Source organism: Alligator mississippiensis, chromosome 13, assembly GCF_030867095.1.
Source record: "Alligator mississippiensis isolate rAllMis1 chromosome 13, rAllMis1, whole genome shotgun sequence".
In the NCBI taxonomy this organism is placed as follows: Eukaryota; Metazoa; Chordata; order Crocodylia; family Alligatoridae; genus Alligator; species Alligator mississippiensis.
In genome coordinates, this window is record NC_081836.1 from 2346062 (window position 1) to 2373533 (window position 27472).

The 27472-nt window shown below is 62.4% G+C and overlaps 1 protein-coding gene across 3 annotated transcripts in view; it reads left to right on the top strand.

Moving 5' to 3' along the window:
• RAP1GAP (RAP1 GTPase activating protein) overlaps positions 1-27472 on the top strand; it is a 47928-nt gene that overhangs the window by 9143 nt on the left and 11313 nt on the right. The window contains exons 2-14 of one of the 3 annotated variants that reach the window (XM_019496921.2): positions 10011-10104; positions 19589-19624; positions 20353-20400; positions 21481-21519; positions 21930-22115; positions 23422-23525; positions 23646-23724; positions 24129-24182; positions 24421-24504; positions 25433-25533; positions 25698-25827; positions 26244-26399; positions 27228-27299. In XM_019496921.2, coding sequence (XP_019352466.2) covers positions 19607-19624; positions 20353-20400; positions 21481-21519; positions 21930-22115; positions 23422-23525; positions 23646-23724; positions 24129-24182; positions 24421-24504; positions 25433-25533; positions 25698-25827; positions 26244-26399; positions 27228-27299 — 1071 coding nt within the window. In that variant the 5' untranslated portion in view covers positions 10011-10104; positions 19589-19606. The other 2 variants (XM_019496924.2, XM_059716807.1) reach the window with 2 other exon arrangements.

Sequence of the window (27472 nt, forward strand, 5' to 3'; positions counted from 1 at the left end):
TGCAGGGCTGCTTCTCTTCCCCGGGTCCTGATGGCGTTAGCAGGCCCAAGTCACGTCCGGACCTCGTTCCCACCGGCAGAGCTATCCCGGAGGAGGGAGCCGCAGATGCTGAGATAGCGCAATGAATAGAGCCTTAGAAATGCCCTGGATTGGATCAGAGGGGAAGGCAGGGAGGAAGGAAACAGCCTGAGAAAGAGGAAGGAAAGCAGAGAAAGAGGAGAGTGTCTGTACCGCGATGCCGTGAGGGTTGCAGCGTCAAATGCCCGGGGTCATTGGGATCGGGGCTCCAGGAGAAGGAACAGAAAGCTGGCTTCGTGCCTCCCAGATGGGGAGCTTTGGTGTGAGATTGAGCAGCCCTGGGGCTGCTCTGGCATACGGCAGCCTCCCCTGACTCCCCGTCTGAGCGTGGAGCTGCGCCCGCTTCCCCTGCGTCTCTCGACTGCCTGCCTCGAGTCGGGACAAGGACCCGGCTTTGAGAGGCGACACAGGACATGATAGAAGAGCGGTTTGCTGCGAGGCCCCGACTGTCCCTGGCAAGGGTTATCTGTCTGGGGAGCAGGGGGGATCTTTCTCCTCCAACCCTCTCCCATCGTGGGGCTCGGTCGATGCCACGTCCCAGGTGGGTGCCCCCCTACCCCACCTCCAGGGCACAGGGAGAGCCCCGAGGCTCCCAGAGGGACTCCCTTGTACATGAGCCACGTACCCAAGGCATCGTGTCCCCTGGCTGGCACTTCCTGGGCCTGGAGGACCATGGCAGGGGGGAAATGGGCCAGCCTGGGCAGGGGAGTAAAAGAGCCAACAGTCCACAGGGACCGGGTACATCCCATGCCACAGTGAGGCCAGTGCCAGCCCCAGCAAAGGAAAAATCAACCAGCTGGAGGGGGATGGCAGGGACAGCCAGGCCCAGCACCGGGTAACTATCCAGAGCCCGAGGAGGGGGTGCTCATATCCACCCTGGGTTTCACTAGCATTTAGGTTTCACGTGGCTCCGGACCGGGGCGTGGGTCTGGTGCGATGGGGCAGACGTCGGCGTAGTGTTTGAGCTGCGTCTGAACTGGAACACAACAACAGGCGCTCGCTGGGATGCAGCTGGGAACAGAAAGCGAGAGGCAGGTTTTGATGCATTATGCATCAGCCAGGGATTCGGCTCCGGCTCTGCTCGGCTGCTGCAGGAACGTGGAGCGAGCTTGCCAGCCGGCGCGCCCGGCCCGGGGAACTGGGACAAGCCGTGGCAAGGGACACACGCCCACACATTATGCACGCACGCGCACACACGCATGTGCTCGCTTGGGTCCGCGCGCACCGTCTGCAGAAAGGACAGCACAGCTCCCTGTCTCCAGTCAGATGCCTAGGGCCGAGGGGCCCTGGAAATCGTACAAGGCATCTATATGAATTTTTTAGTGCCTCAATCCCTTTGGAAATTTCATCCTACGTGACTTAAGCAGCTGGGATCTGTTTTGTCAAAGTGACTCAGACCTGAAGAGTCCTTCATGGTCAATGGGATCCCGGCTTCCAAGTCACTTCCCTAGCTTTGAAAATGTGAGCGATGCTGTGAACGGTTGCCCTTGGACGTGTGCTCAGGGCTGGATCCCAGTCCCCTAGGGCCAGGCAGACCCCAGGAGATGCAGCAACCCACAGCTCGCTGAGCACCGGGAGGCCCGGGTCATCCTTCCCAGAGCCTGGCAACTTCCACGCATCCGGAGAGGATGCCAGCTGGGTGCCACCCCCTCCAGGACCTGGTGCTAGCAGGTAGCGGAGGCACGATTGCAGCAGCAAGGCAGCCGTTGTGAGGCAAGCGGGAGATGTGCTGTGGGTCCGCAGGGCCTAGTTCAGGGCCCTTTGCTCCAAAGTCACCTGTTTTCAGGATGGGGACCCAGCAGCGATTGCAGAGAGGGGCCTGCGTCCAGGACCTCTTTGGTGCCTAACAGATTGCAGGCAGCGGGAGCTGGAAATAGGAGCAGCCCAGAGGTCGGAGGGACGAAGAGGCAGGGATTGTTGCTGTGCATAGGGAGCCGGGCTGCTCCGTGGTGCCGGGGGCTGCATCGTGCAGGACGGAGCCGGGGCAAGAAGCAGCCCCTGCCCCAGAGCCGGTAATGAAGGATAAGGCAGAGGAGGGAAGAGCCAATATTGCAAGACAGCCCCCACCCAGCTGTCCGCTGGGCATGCCCACCTGTAAGCGAGCATCAAAGCAAAACGAGGATGTCGTGACTGGCACATCTTTGCAAATGTGAGCGATGATGCAAATGGTTGCCCTTGGGCGTGCGCTCAGGGCTGGTTCCCCATCGCCTAGGGCCAGGCAGACCCCAGGAGACGCGGCAGCCCGCAGCTCACGATGCTGCCACGTGACGGCCCATCTCTGAGCACCGCTGTGCCTGGTGTTGCGTCTGGTGTCCGACCCCCCCGGGCTGGGCAGGCTTTGTGGCAATCAGCTTTGTGCTGCAGACGGGCTGCAGCCGCGAGCGGGGAAGATCAGGTGCATCTATTGCATCAGATGGCTTTGTTTCCGGAAGCTTGCTGCACGCTTAGCTGCAAGCCGGTAATCCCGTCAGCGAGACTTATCGGCAAATCCCTCTGGGGGCCGGGGCCCGCTCTCCCGCGGCTCCAGCCGGGCCGGCTTTGACAGCTGCCTCCTCTCCTGAGGCCGCACCAACGGGGTCACTCCTCGTTGACCCCACGGCATAAGCAAGACAGGAACAGAGCTCGTGGCTATGGCCTAGCAGGCATCGTGGGGGCAGGAAGGATTTGGCCCCCACGCCTATGAAGCTCTCTGGCATTCACACATAGGGGCCGGCTGCAGATGCCGTGGCAGGAAGGAGCCGTTCTGGGCAGCGAGACGTCGGAAGAGTTGGGCAGGGAGAGGAGGGCATGAAACAACCGGCCTCCCTCGTCTAGTGCGGGCAGCGCCCGGGCTTCAGCTCCCGGACGGATGGGGCTGGGGGATGCATGGGCCAAGCTAGGGGGGCATGAGATCTGGCTCGTCTGACCACGCCGTCATCCCGTGCCTCGGTCTCCCCGTCTGTAAACAGGGCGGTGCGATTGCTCTGAGGCCCATGGATGGAAAGGGGGACGGAGGCGATGGCTGCTGTAACCAGAGGCCCAAAGGAAACAGCGGAGGTGCTGGGCAGGGAGCCGTGCCCCCCTTGCACCGGTCAGGACTGACGGAGGAGATGCATGGGGTCGGGAAGTGCCGCAGCGCCCCGTCACTACAGAAACAAACAAACATCTCATTTGCATATTTGCATATGCAGATCAGACAGCCCCAGAGCTGAAGGAGAGCCCAGAGCAGGGGCCTGGCATCTCCCTGGCTGGGGAGAGCCCCCCTGAGCAGGGGTGCGGGGAGACCAGGCCCATCCCAGTACCCCCCACGATGCCTCTTGCACCATCACGGTTTTGGAGGCCACGTGGAGCCGCACAGCCGGCCTGAGGACTGCTCCGGTCTCTGCATCGACATAGGAAATGACCAGCCGGGCTCCGGACGGAGCTGGGCACGGATGCCCTCCCGCATCATGACAGCCGGAGACCTGCCTGGTCCCAGGGTGCTGGAGGGGATGCAGAGCTGCGAAGGCTGGTAGCTGGGTGGATGCCCCGGGGCAGGCCCGGGTGCTGCGGGGAGGGCAGAGGGGATGGAGCCCTGTGCGGGGAGCGGGTCCTCGCTGCTCGTCCTCCAGGCGCAGGGAGCTCTGCGGGAAGGCGCGACGGGACGGGTCTCCCTCCCTGCCGTCCGCGCAGATGGCTGCGGTTCGCAGCGTGATTTGTCACCATCATTACGCGCTTATCCAATTATAATTGTCAATCAATTAGCAGCGGAGGTTCGTCGTGGCTGCCTCCGGTTGCCATAGGGACCGCTCAGCCCAGAGTGCTTTAGCTCCTTCCTTGATTGCGCTGCTAAATACCCTGGCCCGCCTGGGTACCACGCAGCTGGACCCGGGCCAGCCCTGTGCCGACGCTCCTCCAGTGAAAAAGTTTTGCCCTGTAGCGGGGGTTATAGAAACCGGCGGTGAAACGAGCCCCCCAGACTGGGGAAAAACCCCAAATGAGGAAGCATCTCCTGTCGTTACGTTACAGGGAAACCAACCGCCCAACAGGGAAACCAATACCTGGTCTGTGCTGCTACCCTTGGGGAAGCCGCTGTCTTGGCAGACCAGCCAGCTGAAGGATTATGCCCGTTTTACAGAGGGGGAAACTGAGGCACACAGCAATTGCTTGACTTGCCCAAGGCCGTGCAGCAAGTCAGTAGCAGGGCAGGGAGGCGAACGCTTGGGCTGGCATCCTGATGCATGCTGGTGCTCTCGGAGGCTGGCTTTGCTGAGACCTGAGGTTGAGGTCCGGGAGGGCGGCTCCCATCCACTGAGTGTCTGAAGGTCACGGCCTCCATCCCACCCGGGGGGCACAGCCTGGCACTCAGGTCCTGCCCTTGCGGCATCTGATGCAGCCCCCTGCAGCCGTGCAGAGCCCCTCTGTGGGGCAGGGACATTTAGCGGAGCAGCCTCCCCTCGCCAGCAGCGGGAGCTGCCGCCTACTTGCACGTTCCTGATGGAGGCCCTGCTGCTCCCTCACACCAGCACGCCCCGAGACAGGAGTCCAGGTCTCCTCCCCTGGCCACGCTTTCCGAATGCAGCCCTAGGACGTGCCAGGAGCCTAATTCCCTGGCTCCTGCCCTGACCTTCCCTCTCTTCGGTGCACCAGGGGCTGGAGCCGAGGGTGCCTGGTGGTGGTTCCCAGGGGTCCGACCCCTGCCCGATGGGCTGCTGGCTGCCTCGGCCTGTCCCGGAGAAACCTGAAGGTTTTTCCATTTGTTACTTTTAATTAAAAGCCTCTCCTGCCGGGGCTTGGCACTGACGGATGCTCAGGCCTTGGGAACGCGCTGCAGTCGCTCCTCCCAGAGGTCCCTGCACAGCGGAGGCTGCAGCTGCACCGAGGGCTGTGCTGCAGCTAACGAACGTGGGTTGCTTAATTACAGGTGGGCTCCTGGATGGGCAAGCATCACTTGTGCTCGGAGTGGTCTGGTCTCAGCAAGGAATGTGGCTCCAACCAGCTGGCTGGGGACGAGACACTTCGGAGCTGCCTGTCTGCATACAAGGGTGCCGGGCAGGGAGCCAGGAGATACCTCCTAGTGCAGCGAGTCGTAGTGGCCAGGAGTGCGATGGGGGCCGGGGCAGAGAGAGACCACCCAGACCTCAGGGGAAACAGTGCTGTAGGGTGGGACATTCATAATACAACTGGCCCAGACTTGCGTAACCCCAAAGCATTTCCTTGCAGGACCTCAGGTGAGGACAGGAGAGTCAGGTCTTGCAGTCTTCCATTGCAAAGGGCTTCAACCCAAGCCCTTAGAAACTCATGCAGTTCGATGCACTCAGTGCACAAGCTAATCATCTCCCCCTGCCAAAATGCAGCCCGTTCTGGGGTGGAACATGGCTGCTGTTTAATAGCGGGCTGGGTCCTCCATGTCAGTCCCGCGTGGCTTCTTGCCCCGCTCCAGGGTCCAGGCCCAGTCGGAGCCCGTCGCTGCCTCCGCGCTCGTGGTGCCGGCTCTTCCGCGCAAGCTGCCGGCTTGGGCTTGAGTCCAGGAGTCTCAGGCGAATGGCACAGCCGGGGGCGTCATAGCAGTGTAAGATGGGAAGCAAAGGCTGCCGTTGCCAGTAAAAAGCAGGGGTGCTTCAGGGATCCGGGGCGCGGAGATCACTGGAGCCTTCTCATTGCAAATGCAGCTTAACAGCAAAATAAACCCCCCCAGCGCCTTTCCCTGCACAAAGGAGTCTGTCCGGGAGCCCCGTGGGCAGTGCAGGGAGGATCCAAGCCTGTGTTTTACCCCCAGTGATGTTTGGGGAAAGCAGGTGTCCTGCCGAGGAGCTGGGCCTGGCTCCAGGATGGGGTGATGGATGTCTTGGGCTTGCAGGGCATTGGGGAGGGAAGCGGTCACTCGGGGGTTTACCAGCCGGGGTGACCATAGCAAGGGGACAGGGTACAGATCCCCCCCTTGCAGCCCTATGCCTGCAGGATGGCCCAGCCCCTCACCCTGCACCCCCTTTGCTGTGGGCACGGCAGCTAGCAGCCCGGAGATCCCCGGGGGTCTCGAGGATCTGAGCAAACCCCTGTCCCCAGGGGTGTCTTGAGAGCAGAGCAGGAGGAGCTGTCCCCGGAGCAGGCGGCTCTCCGTGCCCAAGAGCATCCCTTCTCGGGTCCCCCGCCCCTCGGAGGAAGGCGGAGCGGCTGCCAGCATCCCCGTGCCTGGGGCGGAGCTCCTTGCCGGGGACCGGAGCGCCGGGGCTGGGGCTGGCTGCGGCTGCGGGTACGTGAGCTCTGCGCGGGGTGCGGCTGGGGTGGGCGCTGCTGGGGGGAGATGCCAGGTTACCCCCCTCCCTGCTTGGGGCACCCGAAACTGTGATGATGGGCATCTGGAAGGGGGGGATCGGGGGCACCCTGCCCCTCCTGTCCCCCCCCTCATGCCCTTAGCAGCCGGGCACCCCCTGCTCCCACCCCCTGGGCTGCAGGGGACTGCCAAGCCCACCCTGCTCCGCTCTGCAGCCTGGGGGCAGGTGGGACCCTCGCTGCAGGGGCAAGTGATGCCCCTCCTGGCCCTCCCTGCTGCCCATCCCAGCTGGGGCCTTGCTGGGAGTCTTTTCTTGTTCCCACATCCTTTGCAGCAGGATGGACAGGGTCACGACACGGTCCAGCGGGTGCCTGCCCCCAGGTCCAGAGCTGGGAGGGGCAGGGACATGGGGCCGTGTCTCCGTGGAGCGCTCCGGCCCCGTCCTGCTGTCCAGATGCCAGTTGGAGGGACAGGGCCGGGCCCCAGGGTCATCCCAGGGTTGTGGCCCCCACATCTGTAGTTCAGCGGGAACCTGGCCCTGGTCTTAACCCACAGCCCGGGATCAGTGCTTAGCCACCAGCTGGCCTAGTGGTTAGTGTTCAGTGCCCCCCAGAAGCCCACAAACCTCCCTGCGCACAGGAGTGAGGCAGGGGTGACCTGGTGCGTTGCGGGCTGAGCCGTGGCACCATGCGGGGTCTCTCCCCTTTGCCCGCCTTGGGGGTGCTGGTGAGGCACTGGGGCAGGGGCAGGAGCTCCTGTCAGCTGGAGATCGGGGTGGCAGGGAGGCTTCACCCCGCGGCCTCTCCATCTCTGCAAGGTCTGCACCGTACGGTGCAGCGCCCCTTTGCCCGCTGGCCTCAGCAAGAGGGACCCGGGCTGCAAAACAGGCCCTGCTCCAGGCTGCGGGGGCGAGGAGCAGCGAGCTCTGCCAGGACCGTTTGGTTTCGGGGCTGGGCATTGCCCCTGTGCTGCGGCTCTGTAACGTCACAGTCCAGCCACGCCAGCGAGCACCAGGCGCTCGAATTGCTCCTGTGCCCCCATCCCATGGGTACTGCATCGTGGCGTTGGGCTCACAGCTCTGGTACTTTGTGGCCGAGGACAGCCAGGGCTTGCATGTTTGCACTGGCGTGTTGGGCACCACTGCCTCAGCACCATGCTTGCTTCAGTGCTGGGCAGCTTCAGCACTGGGTTGTTTCAGGGCTGCCACGTGGCTGTGGATCTGAGCGATGCCGCCTGGGGTTGTGGTTGTGGGGTGCGTGCGGCACCCCATGGCTCCGTGGCCTGGCTCCAGTTGCAGTCGTGCAAATGGCCTCTGCTCTGCTAGGGAGAAGCGCCGGGGAAGTGCGTTCTCCTGCCCGCCTGCTCCACGGGGCTGCTCGCCTCCATGCATCTGTGGAGCGCATGTGTGCGTGCGGGGGGGGCGCGGGGCTGGCACGGAGCCCCTCGGGCATGCTAACAATCGCTTCAGCACAGCCTTCTCTGGCAGAGCAGAGAGGTTTTGCACACTCACAAGCTCCTCTGATGCGTGGCTGCTGCGTGCAAGGAGGTCCTGGGAAGTGGCACGGGGGAGGAGGACGGCACACAGCGGTGAGGGCATTTGCCCTGTGGGTACAGCCCCTCAGTGCCCCCACCCTGGTTTTGCATGAGAGGGACCTGACTGCAGCTGCCGTGGGATGCCCAGGGAAGACGGCTGCATGGCAGAGCCACGGTCTGGAGTCGCAGCAGGGCACCCGAGCTGGGGGCAGCCTCAAGGGGCTTCGGCAGAGCACAGCAGCATGTGCGTGTCTCCCCGTCTCCAGCTGGGCTCACAGATCCCTGACATCTACCAGGACCCGCGAGTTGCTTTCCAGCTGGAGAGAGGATACAGTCCCTGTGTGCCCCTGGGGTGACAGCCAGGGGAGCCTGGGCAATGCCCGGCCGAGCTGCCCCCGAGACCACTCTGCGGGGTGAAATGGCTCCTTGGTCGGCTCTGCTTTGCACTGTGTGATGCTCGCAGGGGCCAGCTCTGCCCTCGCCGTAGGCCGGCTGAGCCCAGGGGAGGGCGCCAAGCTCCCGCCACATGGATGGTTTCGGGCACAGCTGGAAATGGTGGCTGCACCCGGGATGCTCCAGGCACCTGCCTGCAACATGCAGAGACCCGGCTGCATGGATTTGGGCCTGGGATGGGTGTGAGGCATGCATCTGACCCCTCCCCAGGTCTAGGTCTCCCCGCCAAGGTCTGTAAAAGTGTCGTAGGTCCATGACCTCCAAACAACTGGGTTCTGGCCCAGCCTGTGCGACTGAGACCCAGGCCTTCCCCTGGCTGTGCCTCGGTTTCCCCACCTGTCACATAGGAGCTACCGCACGAGCGGCTCTGACGCCGTACTGGTGCCGCACGCTCGTGCCAGGCAGAGCTCGCTGGCCTCTGGGTCATCCCAATCTTCCGGCTTAATTGCAAATCAGCGGGGAGTCCCCAGATGGCGAGCGCGGTGCCCGCGAAAGATCCCAGACTGCTCCCGCTCGCAGACGCAGCCCCGCCGGCCAGGGGAGCACGGGGCTTTGCTGCGTGGCTGCCTCCCGCTGGGATCCAGGCAGATCCAGGGCTGGAGACGGCTGCAGGCAGTTCACATACCTGTGCTGGCCTTGCTGGCTGTGCTGTGCCCCTGGCTCAAGCGGGGATGGGGGCACGTGCCTGCCCTGGCTCTCAGTCACAGGCTGGGCAGTTGCCAGAGGCACTGTGGCTGGGGGGGCACAGCTCTGGTCCCTGCTGTGGGGGGTAACACAGCTCTGGGTCCCAGACAGCGGGCTCCGTGCCCTGGGCATGTCACTTCACCTCGCCGTGCCTCACTTTCCCCTCCTGGGTCCATCTAGCCTAGCTAGAGCATAAGTTTTTCATGACGGGACCTGTCTGTGCGTACAGCACCTGGTGCAGGGGGCTCTCACCCTGGCGGTACCCTGCCAGGGCTACTCGCACCCCTGAGCAAACCGCAGCCTGGTATAAAACCGGATTCTGGTATAAAGCAGGATTCGTCCCCTGAGAGCAGAGCAGGACCCTTGCTGGGAGCTCGCCCTTTGTCCGGGTGCCTCTGGAGCAGCCCGCGTGGCTGTTTGCCCAAGGGAGGGGAAGGTAAACACTGCCGGCGGGCATGGTGCTCTTCAGGCTGGGGACAGCCTCCGCCACCGCCCTAGGATCCAGAGCATCCCTGGGGTGTCCAGCTTTGCACCAGAGACCGGCAGCTCTGGTTGCTGCAGGGGTCTCGGAGGCTGGGGGTTATTTCTGTCCCGTGCCCGCTCCTGCCCCTTGGAGCGGTGTGGAGGAGCCGTCTGGAGCCCCTTGTCACACGGCAGCCAGCTGTCTCGGCGATGAACCGCTCTCCCCGCGGCTGCATCTCCCGGTAGCGCCAATCTATTAGCCGCCCCGTTCGCCCGCTACTACCCGATGCAGCGGGCAGCGTGGCTCTGGTTGCACTGCACCAGCTGCCTGCACTGCTGCTTTCCACTGCGGGGGCTCCCAGCCACGGGGGTTGCGGCAGAGGAAGGGCAGCCCGCTGCGGCCCGGTGTCCTCCTCGCCCAGGCGCTGTTCTCGGTGCAGCCTGGGGACGTGGTCGTGTGGCCCGTCTCCATGGGCAGCCTCTGCCCGGGGCCTGCTGAATGCCCCGGGCCCCGACCACCCCGGGCTGCAGGGGCTGGACAGTGACCCGCGTCTCTCTTCTCTTGCAGGAAGAACAATGGGCCGAGCCAGCGCTTCTCACACGCCGTAGAGCTGCCCCGGGTGGACTCTGCTCCCCCCCACACTGCTCCCCGCCACCCTAAGGTAAGGGGCTGCCCAGCTTTTCCACCCCCCAGGATGAATCACCTCTGCATAGTGCCCGCGACACCCGTACCCCCAGTCACAAACGTGCCAGGGGCCTGATCCGTTCACCCATCAGGAAGAAGCTCCAGGTCATCGGGGGAGGGATTGCCCCCCCTTTCCACACAGAGTCGCACTCCCAGCCCTGCCACTGACTTGCTGTGCAGCCTTGGGCAAGTCCCTTTCCCTCCCCAGGCCTCAGTGTCCATCTTCTGCATCAATGCTGCTGCTCTGCGGCTGGTGGGGGGTGTGGAGATGTCATGGGTGTAGTATCCCCAGCCCAGATGCACTGGGATGAGATTCCTGTAGGCTTGTAGGCTTGTAGGGCAGTGACCCTGGCTGTCCTCCAGCTTGCCTGCTGGGATCTGGGGGGCTGGCTTTTCACTTGGGTGCTTTGGGGGTGCTCAGCTGGCCCCATGGGGTCTCTCCTGGTCGGGGAGGCTGCATGGACCTGTAGCTGCAGGGCTGTTGCTCAGTGTTGGCTGCAGGGCTGGTCCCCGCACGTCACGGCTGGTGATCATCGGGAACACACTGCAGTCCCTCCTGTGCCGCTGGGCCCTGGTGCCAGCGCAGCTCCCAGGGAAGGCACTAGGGTAGGGGGCATTGCATGCACCTGAGAGCCACTTGGGTTACACCTTGCTGTCCAAACCCCCCTCCCCTCTGCTCTCTGCGCCTTCCAGCCCCCGGCACTATTTGCAAGGGAAATGAGGGCAGCTGCAGGGCTGGGCAACCCTCCGGGGGTGGATGGGACCTGTTGCAGCTGTGGGAGCCCATGGCTCCTTGCCCCTGCTTGGTGCTGGTGGTTACCTAGGGGGCAGGGGATTCAGGCTGGCCCTGAGGCTGAAGGAGCAGGGGACAGCGAGAAGTTGTCCCAGACCGATGTGGGAGGGTGAAACTGCTGCCTCTGGGCATCGCTGCCGCGTTCGGGTCTGTGCCCCTGCAAGAGGGGAAGTCTGCATTGCTTTGGCCCAGTCTTGCTGTGCTCTCTCCGGCCCACATTTTGGTCCCTTTTGGGTGAGAATGAGTACTCGGGAGACACGGGTCTAGCATTGAAGGACACTTTGAGGCTGCTGCCTAGGGGATCTATGTGCACACTCCCTTCTGAGCCCCGGGGCCTATTGCAAGCACTTCATCTGCTTGCTTTGTTTTGCTTTGCCAGGCCAGTCTCATCCTGTCCCGACACCGTCAGCGTGGTTGGGTCCTTCCTGCAGGGGCTGGGCTCAGAGCCAGTAGAAAGACTCCCCGCAGCTTGGCGAGGAGATGTTTGGAGATGGGCTTCCTCTGATCACTCTTCGGGGGTGCCATGTCTGGTCCCTCCCCATTAGCAGAAGTTTGCAAGACCCAGGCTCTTTCCCCCCCATCCTTGGGCTATGCTGAAACCTTCCCATGCCTCTCCATCCAGCCGTCTCCCCTGCAGACTCGGCCTCTCTTGTCTTGCCTTCTGCCGGCTGCATGGGGTGGGTTCACTGTCGCGGTTCCCAGCTCTAAGCTCCCTTTTCTCTTGGGCTTAGTCGTGGAGCCCTTGAAGCAGCTCCCCGCACATCACCCCAGTGCCTTTCAGTCCTGCCTGCAGGGACTCCTGGAAGTGGCAGTAGTAAATCTGTAGCTTGAAATACCTGGGCATGCTCTTGCATCCTGGTTCGCGTTGCAGCTCCTGGTGCCCCCCTGCATGTGTCCATCTCCATGGGCTCAACCCCACAGGCCCAGCTGCCCCATGCAATGCTGGCCTGTCTCTGTGGAGCAGATGAGAGACAGCTCGACAAACTCACTGCCAGCAAAGCATGTGATGGGCTGCCCGACCTGTGCCCACAGCCCCTGCCAGTCTGCACCACCTGGTCTCGCAGCCAGCAAAGCCTCAGCCCCGGCAGAGCCTGCCTGTTCTTGGGCCGAGGGCATTAGTCGTGTCTAACGTCCCACCACTTCCTTCGGCAGACTGTTCCCGGGCCTACGCCGCCCCCTGCCCGGCTGTTCCTCTTGCTCCGCAGGCCCTTGTCTTCCTTCGTGCTGTGTGTGTCTCCGCCGTAACCCCCTGGACCCCATCAAACCCCCTCTTCCCACTCGGAGGCCAGCAATTCCACGTGCTGCTCTGTCCCAGCCCCACGGAGCCAGATCCGCTGCACCCAATGCAGCGACCCTCGTAAAGCAGTCCGCGTCCGTCTCCAAACTCCCTGCAGTGCGTTACATCACTTTGGCACCTTGGGAGCTCAGCCCTGGCAAAGGTCCTGAGCAGTGCTTGGTGACCGCCGGATGCTGTGTCTCCGTGGTGCAACTCTGTGACGTGGGCTCCCCGATCTGCCTCTGCTCCACGCTCGCCTCCAGTCTCAAACGGCGCCAATCCCCCCTCCCAGATATGGGTTGTCAGCTCAGACGCGGCAGAGCGCTGCACCGTCCCTGCCCTCCCCGCCGCAGCCCGCAAGCAGGACCTCCTCTCTCTGCCCAAGCTCTGAGTGTCTGCGTCTCTCCAGCTCTTCCCTCCCCGGGTGGGCGGCCGTGTGCCGAGTCCCGTGGCAGGGTGGGAGCAACCGCTCGTGCAGTCAGTCGCTGGACCGGGGCTGTCGTTAGCCTTTCACAAATGACATTTCGCAGAGACGGACTGTGCTCAGCTCCCCTGCCGCTGCCCCCAGGTGCTTCCTGAAATATCCCACTTAATTTGGTCCATTGCAAAATGCCCGGAGCTCAGCTCCGCGCCAGCTCCTGGGGGCTGTTCATGTGCGGACTCAGCGTGAGCATCTTTTCCGAGCACGGAGACTTTGTCGGGGGGGCTATCACATGCTTTGCCAGGCTGCCATGTCCCGTTCACCCAGCATCTGGCCATTTCCCTTCCCGACCCCACATCTGAGCTTTCTGGTGATGCTGAGACCCACGGGAGATGGGATCTAATCCCAGCCCTGCCACTGACTCCCACTTTAGCCTTGGGCAAGTCACCCCATTAATCGTTGCCTCATTTCCACCACTGTAGAACGGGGTGTTGAGAAGACACGTCCACTTTGCTGCTCAGTCGGGTCACCAGAAAAGCCTATGCATGGCTAATGGCCCTTGCTGGAGTAGGGGAAGTGTCGGGAGGGGACAGGAGGGGAGAACAATTAAAGCAGACCCCAAAAATGTGATTTGAAGAGTCATCTGATCAGGGGAGAGAAGCTGCGTGAGCATCCAGTGCAGACCTCCCCTTCGGCTCCAGCGGAGATGATGGATGCTGAACGTTCACAGTTGCACACGTGAGCACCTAATAGATCCTCAAAGAAGTGCACGCTGATTTCTCTTACACACACACACACGCACATGCATGCACTGATTCCTCTTATACACACATGCACACTTTTTACACACACGTCTTCTTTTACACACACGCGTGTGCACACACTGATTTCTCTTACACACGAGCGCGCACAGACACAGTCTCTCCTAATTAGACTCCGGTGCCCGGAGCGAGCCTCTCACCAGTTTAGTCAAGGCAGTAATCATATTTGTAAAGGCTGGTGTAGCAGAGAACAAACGGCTGTAACCTGAGGGGGGCCTTCGCACCAGCCGCGAGAAACCAGTTAACTACACGGAGTTAATTGGCAATCAATTGACTCCAGGTACAGAAGTTATGCACGAGCCAGCTCCTAGCCCTGTGTTTGGATCAGCCGGGTCCTGGGGCTTAGCCGGTGCTGCGTGTCTCTCTCATTTATATCCTTTACGAGACATTTGCCTGCGCTCTGTTGTTCGTATTCTTTAGATTTCTATCCCCCGGCCCAGAGAGGCTCAGCGGTGCGGGGAGCAGAAGCAGCCCCAGGGATGGTCGGGGAGGCAGGTGGCTGACACTTCCAAGCTGGACGTCCCTGGGTTCCCTTCTCTCGTGGGCTCCCGTTGCAAGCCAAGCAGAGCTCTTCCTCTCTCATTTGCAGGCATCTCAGATACTTTGCAGCAGCCAGTCCTACACTATCTCCGGCATTCGTCTCCCTCCCTTCCCACTCCTGACCGTGGGCAGGGAAGGGACCTGGGAGCCGAGGACACATTTCTGTTTCACTTGACATGCCCGGATGGCACTTCCCAAGCGTGTAACCACCACGTTTGTTTGCAGTCTTGCTCCCTGTGCAGCACGGATGTGTGTGCCCTCGCAGCAAAGGAGGATTTGCTACAGCTCTGGCTGGGCACGTCCTGAAATTGCAGAGGGTCCTCCTGCTTCAAGCCAGCAGCTTAGTAGTCAGGGCGTTTGCTCGGGACGTGGGAAACAGGCTCGAGGCCCCCTAATCCATGTGTGCACCTCTCCCCAACTTCCCAGCACCGGGCTCCATCCGGCACGCGTCATCCAGGCCCCTCCTGAAGCCAAGCCATTGCCCCTTGCACGTAGCAGTCTGGCTGGCAGGGATGGAGGGCAGTGCAGGGGGGTTTCTATCCAGGGCTGCAGGTTAAACACCCAGCCCTGCTCTTCCCAGGACAGCATCCCCCTCCCTGAACCACACACCCTCAGTCTTGTCTTCTTAAACTGGCAGAGGAGATCCCAGGATGGTTTTACTGACCTGGCAGGGGAGAGCCCCTTCTTCCCAGCCCTGAGTGACCCAGTGCAGTTGCAAGGTGAAGGCCTGTCCCTTGCACTGCGGGCAGGCTGAGTCTATAAATGCCTCCAAGCGCGAGGATCTCGGCTACACAATTTAAGGGGATGGGGGATTGCTGTCGGGCTCTCCCTCCAGCCTGCTCCTTTGGCCTTTTGGACAAGGGCAAGTGAGACTAGGGGACATCTGAATGCCAAGGCCTCTGGGCTGGAGGCTTGCACACAGGATGCCTGCCATGGGTTTGGGAGGATCTGAAGCCGCAGGAGGGTAGCGCCACACAGACTTCAGCAGCTGAGCTCTGCTCCGTCCAGAGAATTTGGAACCAATTTGGCTCCGGACATGAAATTAAAAAAAAACAACAACAACTCCTGTTGTCTTCTTCCTGGCCTCACATCCCACTCTTGGCTGCCAGGAGAGCAGCAGAGAGAGGTCTGGATAATCCCTACCTGTAGCCTAATGCTTGAGTATGGTAATAGGGGAGCTGGAGAGCTGCAGCCTCCAACCCCTCTGGATGAGGGGAGCCTTGAACCCAGTAAAGTGCCCTTGCTAGTAGGTCACTGGACTGAAACATCGGCCAGCCTGCCCCCACCTGCGCTAGCCGTGAGGTTTTTGCCTGGCTACTAGTCAGTGGCTTCACTTGCCCACATGCACAGGCCAGAGCACAACCTCCCGGGTAGCCGTGCGGGCTCTTAGCATGGAGCCATGCGGGTGGAGCTATGTGGGTATTCACATCCACGCTGCACGTGGACTTAGGATTGCAAACCATGCATCAGGGCTAACTGTGGCAGCACGTGACTGGAAACCTGCTGTGCGTGGCACGTCAAGTGACACAGGACTCTGTCCTCTGACACCCAGATTGCACAGGAAGCAGCTCACCTGCTTCCCCAGCTCCAAGGGGCAGGCCGGGTGGTGATGGAGGAAGCCTGGCAAGCTGGGGCTCGTATGGCCCCTACCTCCCTGCTCAGTGGAGACTGTCTGGGAAGGAATCCAGCTAGGCCTGTTGCAGGCAGTTCAGCGACAGACTTCCAGCTGAGCCCAGGCTACAGGAATCCACTGGAGCAGGAGCAAGGGCCTGGATGGGGTGCTAACAACATAGGATTACCTGGGGATGTTCCCTCCCTGGGAGAAGAAGGGGCCTGCTCTGGAGCTAGAGATGGCAGCCCTGCACTGCAGCCTAAGAGGGGCTGTGGGGAGCTCAGATCTCACTGAAGCCTGTCTCCCGCTCCCCCCCTGCGGCCTTGACCTTCTGGTTCAAAGCCATGGATCTCCATGCGGTGCAGCTCCCAGATCAGGCGCCTTCACCTACTTCTCCCCAGGAGCCTTCTGATGCCCACGGAGGGATGCATCCGCGCAGCGCTGCGTCTTGTGTCTAACACAAAACCATGCCGTTGCCGACCAGGTCTGCAGCAAGCTGCCTCCAAAAAATCATTGGATTTGTCCCAGCTGGGAGCCTGAGTGTTTTGCACGCTGCTGAGGGACGCAGACAGCCATATACTTCGGAGCTGGGAGAACAAGGCGAAAGCCAAGGAGCCAGGATGAGACCCCTGGCCCTACAGCTCCAGAGACAGGAGCAGCTGTCTCAGGCTGACCCCGGGTGGATCAGCAGTAGCAGATCTGTGGAGGCTGAGCACCAAATTGCAGCCAGTGATTTCCTGGGCCACCCCAAAACAATAGCTCCTAGGAGGGTGTGAACTGCTCCTATCCAGGAGGTGACTGAGATCCAGGGCTCCAGTTTAAATGGGAACATTTTTAACTGCATCGGTGCAGGAAGTCCTGGGCAGGCTACAGCCACAGCACCTGTACTCCTACCCCAGTGCCTCGGGCCACTGCTCCGGTGGGCTCTGACCTTCTCTGCTTGTCCTTACAACCGTGTGCCATGCAGATCAAGCAAAGTAAGGCGTAGCGGCTGTGTCCCTCCCCAGAGGTTGCTGCATTTCGGTATGAGGTGAAATGAGGTTTGTTTCTACCTGCGCGGAGGCCGCCCACAGGGGATGGCAGCGAGGGTGAGTGACACTATGATTAATTGCTTATATTGATGACACGTAACCATGGCGATGCACACGAGCTCTGGCTTTGTTCTACACCCCGAGAGCTGACATTTGTCAGGAAAGGCTGCCTCACCTTCCTGCACTCCTGTGATACGTGTCGACTTTGCACTGGGAGCCACAATAGTCATCCCTCCCGCCTTCTGATTGCTTTAATTACCTCTAGCTGGCTAATAGCCACACTGCCAGCTGCATTCCTTTAAGAGCCAAGGTCTGCAGGGGGCTAGGCAGGTGCCGTTGTCTCCGATGGCTATTCTTGCTCCGGATCACTTTTACTGTGCCCTTGACCTACCTAGTACAGGAGAGTCCTTGCTGCAGCCCATGCACGATGCCCTAGGATATGCTTGTGCCCAGGCACAGGGGTCGTGGGAGCTGGGCAGGGTAGAGCATGGCGGGCTGTGATGGACGTGAAAAGGATTCAGCATTGAGGCTGCCACATACGCTGGCACCCTGGAGTGGGCCGGCAGGACCCATGCTGCCCCGTGTCACGTGGGGTCCCCTTAGCCTGCTGGCCACGTCCTAGTGCAGCTGGAGGGGCTCCTGCTCCCGCCGCAGCCAGTGTTTGCACCAGCAGCCTCGAAGTGAAAGGGAGGCTTGTTTTGGGACCTTTGCTTCCAGGCTGCCAAGTCTCGAGCCAACGCCAACATCAACTGAGCGAAGCTCCCTTGGCGAAGCACAGCACTGATGGAGCCTGGGCTGAGGCTGTGCCGCCAGCCCGGGAGCAGAGGAGAAAGGTAGCCAGTGTGGCTTTAGCCCTCCGTGGCCTGTTCGTCCCCCTGGCTCCTTGCCTAGGCACTGACAAAAGGGAGGGGACATGGTCTTGGAGGAGAGGGGCAGCAGGAGCTATTGAGCAGGACAGCAAGGGCTGTGGCCTCTGCATCACGGCTTCCTAGATCTTGAACACTGGAGGCTGCAGGGGGGAAAAGAACAAGCGGGGGGTGGAAACCCAGGTGAAACCCAGCTCGCTCTTCCTCTCGCCTCCACTCTCTGCTGCTACAGGATACAAGAGCAAGGTATTCATCTTCCTGTCCTCTGCCACCCCCAGGTCCTTTTGTGCAGAGCTGCGGCTTAGCTGCACTGGGGACCCATGGGCTGGGCAGCAGCTCGGCAGAAAAAGACCTGGGGGACGGGACAAGAAGATGAACAGGAGCCAGCAGTGTGCCCTTGGTGCCGGGAAGGCTACCGGCATACTGAGTTGCACAGGAGCATTTGCCAGTAGGTCGAGGGATCAATTCTTCCCCTCTATTCAGCACTGGGGAGGCCACATCTGGAGTCCTGTTTCCAGCTGTGCGCCCCACTGCAGAAAGGATGTGGACACGTTGGAGAGAGTCCAGTGGAGGGCAACGAAAATGGTTCAGGGCCTGGGGGACAGGACTGATGAAGAAGGGTGAAGGGAACTGGGCTTATTTAGTCTGGAGAAGAGAAGACTAAGTGGGGATTGAATAGCAGCCTTCACCTCCCTGCAGGGGGGCTGCACAGAGGCTGGCGCTGGGCTGTTCTCCGTGGGGCAGGTGACGGGACAAGGAGCAATGGGCTCAGGCTGCAGCAAGGGAAGTTGAGGGTAGCGGCGGTGGAGTCTCGGCCCCGGGAGGTTTCTACCCCGGGTCCCAGCATTGCCTGAGCCCCGGCCCTGCTGCGCGGGTGAGCTGCGGCTGCAAGGGCTGTGCCGGCCCGGGGACGCGGAGCCGAGGAGCGGGCAGGGCCAGGCGGCTCCTCCCCGCCGCTGCCGCCTCCTCCTCCTCCTCCTCCTGCCCCGGGCCGGGCCGGGCCGGGCCGGGCCGGGCCGGGCGCTGTGCTGCGGAGCGGAGCATGGCCGGGCGCCGGGACAGCGCGGCCGGGGACGGCTGGACCGTGCGTACCGGGGCCGGGGCGCGTGTGCGTGTGCGTGTGCAGGTGCGCCCTGCCCGTGGGAGACGCTTGTGTGCAGGGAGTGTGCGTGTGACTGTGAACTTGCAGCCGTGTGTGTGTGCGTGTGAACTTGCAGGGGGGTGTGTGTGAGAACTTGCAGCCATGTGTGTATGTGCATGTATAAGAACTAGCAGCCGTGTGTGTGAACTTGCAGCTGTGTGTGTGCGTGCGTGCGTGTATGAACTTTTATCTGCATGCGTGAACTTGCAGCTGTGTGTGTGTGTGAGAACTAGCAGCCATGTGCATGCTATACACACACACACACATAATATACACTGTGTGTGCATATGTCCATGCGTGTGTGAACTTGCAGGTGTATGTGTGCACGTGTGTGAATTTGCAGCCATGTCTGTATGTACGTGTGAGAACTAGCAGCCATGTGCACATGTGTGTGCATGTTGCCCAGGTGTGCACTTGCAGCCTTGTGTGCCTGTGTGAATGCGGGCGCACTCACACCTCTCTACATGATGGCGAGGGAAGGGGGTGTGCATGCAGCTGAACACACGTGTGTGCCTGTGTGTGCCCCTCCGTGTGGCACCTGCTCACTTGGCAGCTCTGCCCTGCCAGGAGCTCCGGGCCCTGTCCCCGTCCGAGGGGCCGGAGGCTGGAGATTCGCCCCCGAGCGACTGAGCGAGCCGATGTGTATCTCGCACCAGCTGAAGCCCCTGGGGCTTCCCATTTCCAGCATCTCTGGGAGCTCTAGGGTCTGACCACTGGGATCGGGGTGGGGCTGGGGCTGACCTTGCTTGGGAAGCTCCTCAGGAGGCTCCCCCACACTCCGGGCTGTCCCCAAACCTCTGTCCACCCCAAGCTGGTGCCTCCTACCCCATTCCTAGCCTCATGCATGCCCCAAAGCCAGGCCCAGTCCTCTGGCCCCATGCGGGGCTGCAATGGCAGCTGGGCTGTGGGGCGGGGGCCGGGCCGACTGCACTGGCTGACACACTCCTTTCTCTCTTGCAGAACACCGAATTGTTTGAAATGATTGAAAAGATGCAGGTGAGTCGCCTCCCACAGCCCCCAAATCCAGAGCCCCGCAGCGCAGACAGGCTGCTCGTGCAGCTGGATGGGGCTCTTTCCCTCTGCCTCCCCAGCTGGGCTCATGCTCATCCCGGATACTCTTTGCCCAGGAGAGGCCTGGCAGGGCGAGCCCAGGGACTGGCACGAGGCAGGGTGGCAGCTGTCCCAGCTCAGCAGCCTCAGACCCGGAGGCCACAAACCCCATCACAGTGCAGCACCGGGCGCTGGGTGATGGCCCAAGGAGGGCTTGCGTTTCTGGGTCTGGGCCCCAAACCCCAGCCTGCAGCTTCCTGGCAGCTCGGGGGTGTGAGCCCAAGGACTCGCCCCCTTCCCACCTCAGTGCCGTGGCAGCTTATCTGCTACGGACACGGGCACCTCTGCGGAGGGTGGTGACGGGCAGGTGCTTCCACCTGTAAGTGCCGCGCCCAAGCCTCGCTAGGGTGGTGCAGACATGTGAGCACCCCCAGACAGCCCCTGCCACCTGCACACACGGATGTGAGACAAAACAATGGCAACCACGCGCCTTGGCAGCTCCTTTGCCAGCTGCTACCTCCCTTCCCCCTCTGCCCCCACGCCCAGAGCCTGCCGGAGCCGTGCCAAGCAGGAACTGGCCTTCGCCTGCAGAGTAAACATGTCACAGGCCTTGATCCCCCGAGAGGCCCGTGCTCAGTGCCACACGCTGACTCTCTGCCCCTTGTCTCCCCCAGGGAAGCAGAATGGACGAGCAGCGATGCACCTTCCCTCCTCCTCTCAAGGTAGGTGCCGAGGGTGCTGCTTGCTGCCCTGGGGTCAAGCCCGATCTGCCCCAGTGCCCTCTGCTTCTGCTCCTCAGCACCACTCTTGGTACACAGCATTGCACAGTGCTGAGCTCCCGATATACACACTGCTAGTCACCCCCCCACGGCACCCCGAACTCTCCTGCAAAGAGGCTTCCTACTGTTGGAACCACGTCAGTTGTGTGGGTGCCCCCGTGGGCAGTCAGGTGGCACCATCTAATGTTGTCCAGCAACCCAAGGCAGGATTTGACCCCAGAGCTCAGGATGCAAAAGGCTTTTGCCCAGCAAAGAGTGGCTGCAGCTGGGACCTGGGTCCGTGCCAGCCATCCCCTCTTCCAGGCCAGGCCAGAGTAGTGCCTTGTCTGCAGGAGAGGGGGAAAGTGATGGAAAGAGACAAGCAGAGGCATGTGGGACCCCAGAACCGGGGTGGGGCTGCACAGCCCACTGGCCAGGGGGAGGCCATCTGACCTCGTGCCAGCCGTGGTGGTGCTGATGTTTGCATCAGTGTCACTTCTCATTTGAATGTTCAGACTTGAACAAGAGCTAGGGAGGCACGTGATGCCATCTGAGCAATGGGCTGGCTGGCTTCATGCAAGGAGGCACCAGTCCTTGCTGGCAGATCCAGGCAGGGTGATGCCTCTCGTGTCTCCTGGGTCAGGCCTTGTGCTGTGGCTGTCACCCCCATCCAGCTCTGGTGTCTCCTGTGATGCCACGTGCTGCTCCTGTTCTGGGGCTGCCACTCCCCACCAGAGCAGCTGCAGCCGCGGTAGAGACCTGTCTACACTACAGCTCCCACTGTTGCTGAAGTACGGTGGGGGCTCCCTGGTGGTAATCCACTTGAGCTCTGCTGCCACAGAGCCCTGGGGACACATGGAGGGCTGGATTTTAAGGCCCTCAGCTGTCCTCCTGCCACTGGCAGGTCCTAGGAGGGAACCCAAGCCTGGGTGATGGAGCCAGGACCCTGCAGGGGCATGCATGGTGCATGCTGTCGGGGCAGGGGGAAGGAAGCTGTGCTGTATCCCCAAATCTCTGAGCCTTTGCTGTGTTTGTGCCTTGCAGACAGAAGAGGATTACATCCCCTACCCCAGCGTCCACGAGGTACCCATGCCGCTGCCCTTCACCGCCTGGTTATTTGGACAGGGTGTTTGCATTGCTGCGGGGCCAACACGGGCCAGCACCCTCCTCTCTGCCAGGCCGCCGGGACTGGGCCTACAGGAGGGGCTACATCCTACGTTGCTAATGGCAGCCGTGGCTCTTCCTAGAGTTTCCTGTTGCTACAGCTCCAAGTGCAGAGGAGGCTTGAGGGGAAGTGACTTGCCCAGGGTCCCCGGGAAGTCAGTGGCAGAGCAGGGAGTCGAACTCAGGACTCCACAGCCCCAGGCCGGTGCTGTGCTGGCCCTCGCTGCCTCTCCGGGGAGCAGCTGGCTGGGTGGGGGCCTCGTGAGCTAGGCAGAGCATGCTTGCAGGCGGGCCTGGGGGGCTCTCACTGCTTTCTCTCTGTCCCGCAGGTGCTGGGCCGGGAAGGGCCGTTCCCCCTCATCCTGCTGCCGCAGTTTGGGGGCTACTGGATCGAAGGCACCAACCACGAGCTGGCCAGCGTCCCCGAAACCGAGCAGCTGCAGTCTCCCACCTCCAAGGTCAAGCTGGAGTGTAACCACACGGCCAGGATCTACAGGAAGCACTTTCTGGGCAAGGTGAGACCCCCCACCCCTGCCTCAGGTCCTGGCCCAGGCAGGGAGATGGTCCAGGCCACCCCTGTTCTCTCTTCCCCTTGGGGGGTCTCGTCTCCAGCCCTCCCGGCTCTGGGGCTTTGCCCCGGTCTAGTTGCTTGTGGGACCCTTAATGGGGCTCTCGTGAAGGTCAAGGACCCCAGGGAGCTCCCCCTGGCACTTGTGAGGCAGACGCCCTGGTCGGGGGGTGTCCGGCTGGAGAGGGCTGTTGTAAATGGAGCAGGACCAAACCAGGGGAAAATGCAGAGCTGGGCTTGCTCCTTCTGCTCTCACCTCTGCTGAGACCCAGGGGTCAGCTGGGCCCTGTCCGAGCCCCCTCAGGTGGACCCCTGGCTCACCTGAGCACCGGGGCTGCTGTGAAGGAGCCGTGTGCTGGCACGCCAGCCTGTCCTCAGCGCCCGGCCGGGGCTTCCCTAGCAGCCCTGGCCCCAGCTGTGTTTGCCCAAGGATCTCATGCTGTTTGCTTTTGCACTTGCACACTGTGGCTTTCCTATGCATCTGGCTGCCGAGATGCTGGGAACAGCCTGTCTTCTCTGCGCTGTTTCCCGCGGAGGGGGCTGACCCCGGCTGTGCCAGCAGGCATCACCTGCCCGGAGCTCCCCGGCCCCTTGGCTGCACTGCTGGGCCCCTCCTGCTCGTGCCGAGCTCCCTTGCTTCTCCATCGCCCTGGCCGCCTCTCCTCCCCATGCTGTTCGGCTTCTCCTTGGCCTCGGCTCTGTCCATGCTGGACTCTGGGATTGCAGGACCTAACTGTGTGATCAGGGGTCTCGCTGGCACAGCCCGGGGCCGGGGTACGGCAGGAACTCAAATGCAGATTTGCCTGATGGGAGGCCATGCAGCACGGTGCAGGACCCGTTCCCCAAGCCCCCGTCCTCGCCTCTGAGCACTGGAAACGCTTCCCATCAAGCTGACACGTTGCACAGAGATCCCAGATGGGACAGCTTGTGCTGCGGGGTGAATCCCACAGCTCCCAAAGCCCATTAGGAGCCCCTTGCCTGGGCTGCCTCGGCCCCCTGAGAGATCCACCAGGGCTGCTTCGGCTGGTCCTAGTCCATCAATCATCTCCATTCCCCAGGCCGAGGGCACCCCCAGCCCGCCCGGAGAGCCAAGGTGCTTTCAGCAAGGCGGCCTGAGGGCCGCAGAGCTCAGCATCACCCTGGAGCTGTGGGATTAGGGGGGTCTTTGCCCCTCAGGCCAGCCGGCCACCCCGAGGGTGGGCCGTGTGGCGGGAGGGCAGCCCCTCAGGCCCTCGCCTGCCGTCTCCCCCCAGGAGCACTTCAACTACTACTCCATGGACGTGGCGCTGGGGCACCTCGTCTTCTCGCTCAAGTACGACGTCATCGGTGACCAGGAGCATCTGCGCCTGCTGCTGCGGTGAGCGCGGGGCGGGGGCTGCACCCCACGGCGGGGGGGAGGTGAGGGGTGTCCCCCACCCCAGGACTGGGACTGGCCCCCTCACCTGGGTGGCCCTTGACGCCGCGTCTCTCGTTGCAGGACGAAAAGCCGCACGTACCACGACGTCATCCCCATCTCCTGCCTCACCGAGTTCCCCAACGTCGTGCAGATGGCCAAGGCATGTCCTGCGCCCCCGGGGAGCTCCCGGCACCCTCGCGGCACTGTGGAGGACCACATCCTGTGGCCCTTCTTCTGGGTCCCCTCGGGCCGTGCTCAGCCAGACCCCAGCAGGCACCTTCCCAGCCTCGGGGTTGAGACCAGGGGTCCCAGGCCTCCCTGCCCACCCCAGGGCACTCCCGGCCCAGGGCTGTGTGTCCAGCCCGCGACCCTGTCTGGGTAGCGTGGGCAGTGGCAGGGCCGATGCACCAGACCCGGGGCAGCTCTGGAGCCCCTGGGTGCTGTGGATGGCACCCAGAGCCAGGCAGGGGCGAACCCAAGTGACCTTGGGGTGGGAGAGCAGAGCGGGTCCCCTGTGATGGCACGCACATGCACCCAGCCCTTTCCCACTCTCTCCTCTTGCAGCTGGTGTGCGAGGACGTGAATGTGGACCGCTTCTACCCCGTGCTGTACCCAAAGGTAGGCAGGGGGCACAAGCTTCAGGGCTCAGCTCTGTAGTGGGAACAGCCAGAGCAGGTGGAAGCTTTCCCCTTACCTGGGCAGAAACAAATACGGGCTTTCTGGTTCCCACAGGGCCCCCCTCCCCATTGCGCACACATGCACACGTGCACACGCATGCCCCCCACCCCAGCCCTGAGGTGGGTCCCTCTTGCTAGTGCGATGCCCATGAACTCATCAGCCTCCCCCTGTCCTGCAGGCCTCCCGCCTCATCGTCTCCTTCGACGAGCACGTCATCAGCAATAACTTCAAGTTCGGTGTCATCTACCAGAAGCTGGGCCAGGTGGGTGCATGCAGCCACCGCCGGGGCAGACCGGTGCCCTGGGGCCTGGCACCGCTTCGGGTGTTTGCGAGCACTGGGGCTACCAACCCTTTGAGCGGTGAGGGCAGCAGGCCAGGACCCCTCCAGCAAAGGAAGGGTTAAAGAGATGGCCACGGTCCCCTGTGCCCCCCCACAGGCTTTTTTAGGGTGGCAGCACCCCCTGGCAGTTGCAGCTGGGAATTGCAGGCCAGGGACCCTGCTTGGCCCTTTGCAAGCGTCTTTCCAAGGTGCAGGATAGGGACCTTCCTTTCCCACACCTCCCGAGACCAGCACGAGGGTCCCGGGGAGACATGGGAAAGGCCCAGCAGCTAAGCAACTCTCTGCCAAGACATTGCAGGGACTGGAGAGAGGGAGGTCAGGTTCACTGGGGTACTCAGCACCGCAGCCAGGGCATGCTCTCCCTCTCCACCAAAGTCTGCATGGCCGGGGGCTGCACGCATCCTGGTCCCACGTGCTCCAGGCAGCCAGCCGCGCCGCTGCACGCCGGCACTAGGAGCCTGGGGCTGTGTGAACCTCTCCGGGGCCGCGTGGACTGTCAGAGGCAGGCCTGCTCGCTGCCCGATGACCATGGGCCGAGCCCGCCTGGAACAGCAGGTCCCTGCCCTGCCCTGGGATGCCAGCTTTTAGGTTCTGGCATTGTGCCTCAGTTTCCCCAGCTGAGGAATGTCCCTGTACGGCTGGTGGGAGGGTGGATTCATTCAGCAGAGTTCAATTCCCCCACGCTTTGCTCTGGGGACGATGCAGACGGTCTCCTTCCCCATCCTTGCCCCGCAAGAAGCATCTCCCCCAGCAGCCTGGCCTCCCCATCCAGCCCTGCTCCCAGCCAGGGGGGCCCTGGGCAGAGCTTGCCAGCCCCTGTGCAAGCCCTCCATGTGCCGGGCTCTTGCAGACGTCGGAGGAGGAGCTGTTCAGCACCAACGAGGAGAGCCCGGCCTTCGTGGAGTTCCTCGAGTTCCTGGGCCAGAAGGTGAAGCTGCAGGATTTCAAGGGGTGAGCGAGCTCCCTCCGCCCCCGCCAGCCTGGACCGCGCAGGGGAGGGTGGCATCGTCCCGGAGGTGCTGACCTGGGCCTGGCGCTGCTCTCTGCCGCCGTGGGTGGGCAGGGGGCTGCGGACGGCTGGCCCCCGCCTGAGGCCCGTGTGTGCCCGGGGGCAGGTTCCGGGGCGGGCTAGACGTGACCCACGGGCAGACGGGGACCGAGTCCGTCTACTGCAATTTCCGCAACAAGGAGATCATGTTCCACGTGTCCACCAAGCTGCCCTACACCGAGGGGGACGCCCAGCAGGTAGGGGAGCGCAACCGGGCCTGACACAATCTGCACACACGTGTGCTTGCACATGCGTGCAGGGGTTTGCTCCAGCCAGCCTGACCCCTTCCCGGGGGTGAGCATAGCCCCCATTCCGCACATGCGTGACTTATGTGCACACCCAAACACGTGTGCTACAGTCACTCTCAGCTTGTGAGAGGCCAAGGCCATGCCTGGGGGTAAAGTAGGGGGTCAGGCTGGCAGTGGGGCAGGGACCTGGGGAAACCCTGCTGTTCCTCGCCCCTCCAGCATCCCCCCAGTCTCCCTGGCACACGTCCCAGCCTGCCCCTACCTGACCCGGGTGGCCTGGGCCCCCAGCTTGCTGTCGGGGCTGGCGCTGGGGCTCCAAAGCTCCCCTCCAAGCCTGGAAAATGACCCCCTGCTCGTGCACTCAGTTGCAGAGGAAGAGGCACATAGGCAACGACATCGTGGCCATCGTCTTCCAGGACGAGAACACGCCATTCGTGCCGGACATGATCGCCTCCAACTTCCTGCACGCCTACATCGTGGTGCAGGTGGAGAGCCCCTGCTCCGACAACACCCTCTACAAGGTGAGGGCCCCCGCGGGGCAGCCCAGCCCCCCATGCCACCCAGGTCTGGCCTGCAGCAGGGACCTAGGGCCTGAGCCCCGGCCTCAGGGAGCAGTGGAGGTGGTCCTGCTGCGTCGCGAGCAGGGGTTCAGGACTCCCAAGGACTTTGGGACCAGAGTGGGGTCTGCTCATTTTGGCAAGGGGTAGGAAAGCCAGGACTCCTGGGTCCTGTTTCAAGCCCTGCTGCTCACTGCTTTGGTGTGTGGGACGGAGCGTGTGTGCCTGTTTATCCGTACCTCGGTTTCCCCCTGGGAGGATGACAATACGCCTGGTCGTAAAGAGTTCTGAGTCCTAATCTAAGGGGCAGAAGGGGCGATCATTGCCTCCCAGCCTGGAAAGGATAACAGAGCCTTGTCCACCACCCTGCACCCTCCTAATGCTGCCTGGAGACCAAGCCCAGGCGCTGCAAAGACTCTTGAGCCCAAAGTCTAGCACAAGGGTGAGCCCAAAGTCTGGCACAAGCCAGTCTGGCACTGGCTCAGGGGGACTGGCGGGGATTGGACCTCCTTCCAGAGGCACCCCGGGCTGTCTGCTCTCAACAGCCCCGAGAGGGGAGATAACCTGCTGAGGGGTCTCAGTAATACCTGGAGGAAGAGCCCCGATGGGCTGGGCCCTGCTGGCGATGCAGCTGGGGGTCCACGAGAGGCTCCTCCCGGGCTCTGTGAAGGCCTTTCTGGTTGCACCAGGGCTAGGGACTAGGCAGCTTATGGATCAAGGCATCTTGCATGGGCATCCCGACCTGCCCTCAGCCAGACCAACAGCCCCATGGCCGCGCTCCGTGCATTGCAGGTCTCCGTCACAGCCCGGGACGACGTGCCTTTCTTCGGCCCCCCGCTGCCCGACCCAGCCATCTTCAGAAAGGTAAGGCACTGGCGGCCGTCGCACAGGCCAACATGCACCCGCTCATCCGCCTGGACCGCCGGAGCGGGGAGCGCTGGGTGGGTCAGAGCCCGAACGGGCAGGAGCGGGGTCCCATGTGTAGCGTGCAGCTGGGACCTCGGGGGGCTCGGGGTTAACCCCTTCTTGGGCGGGTC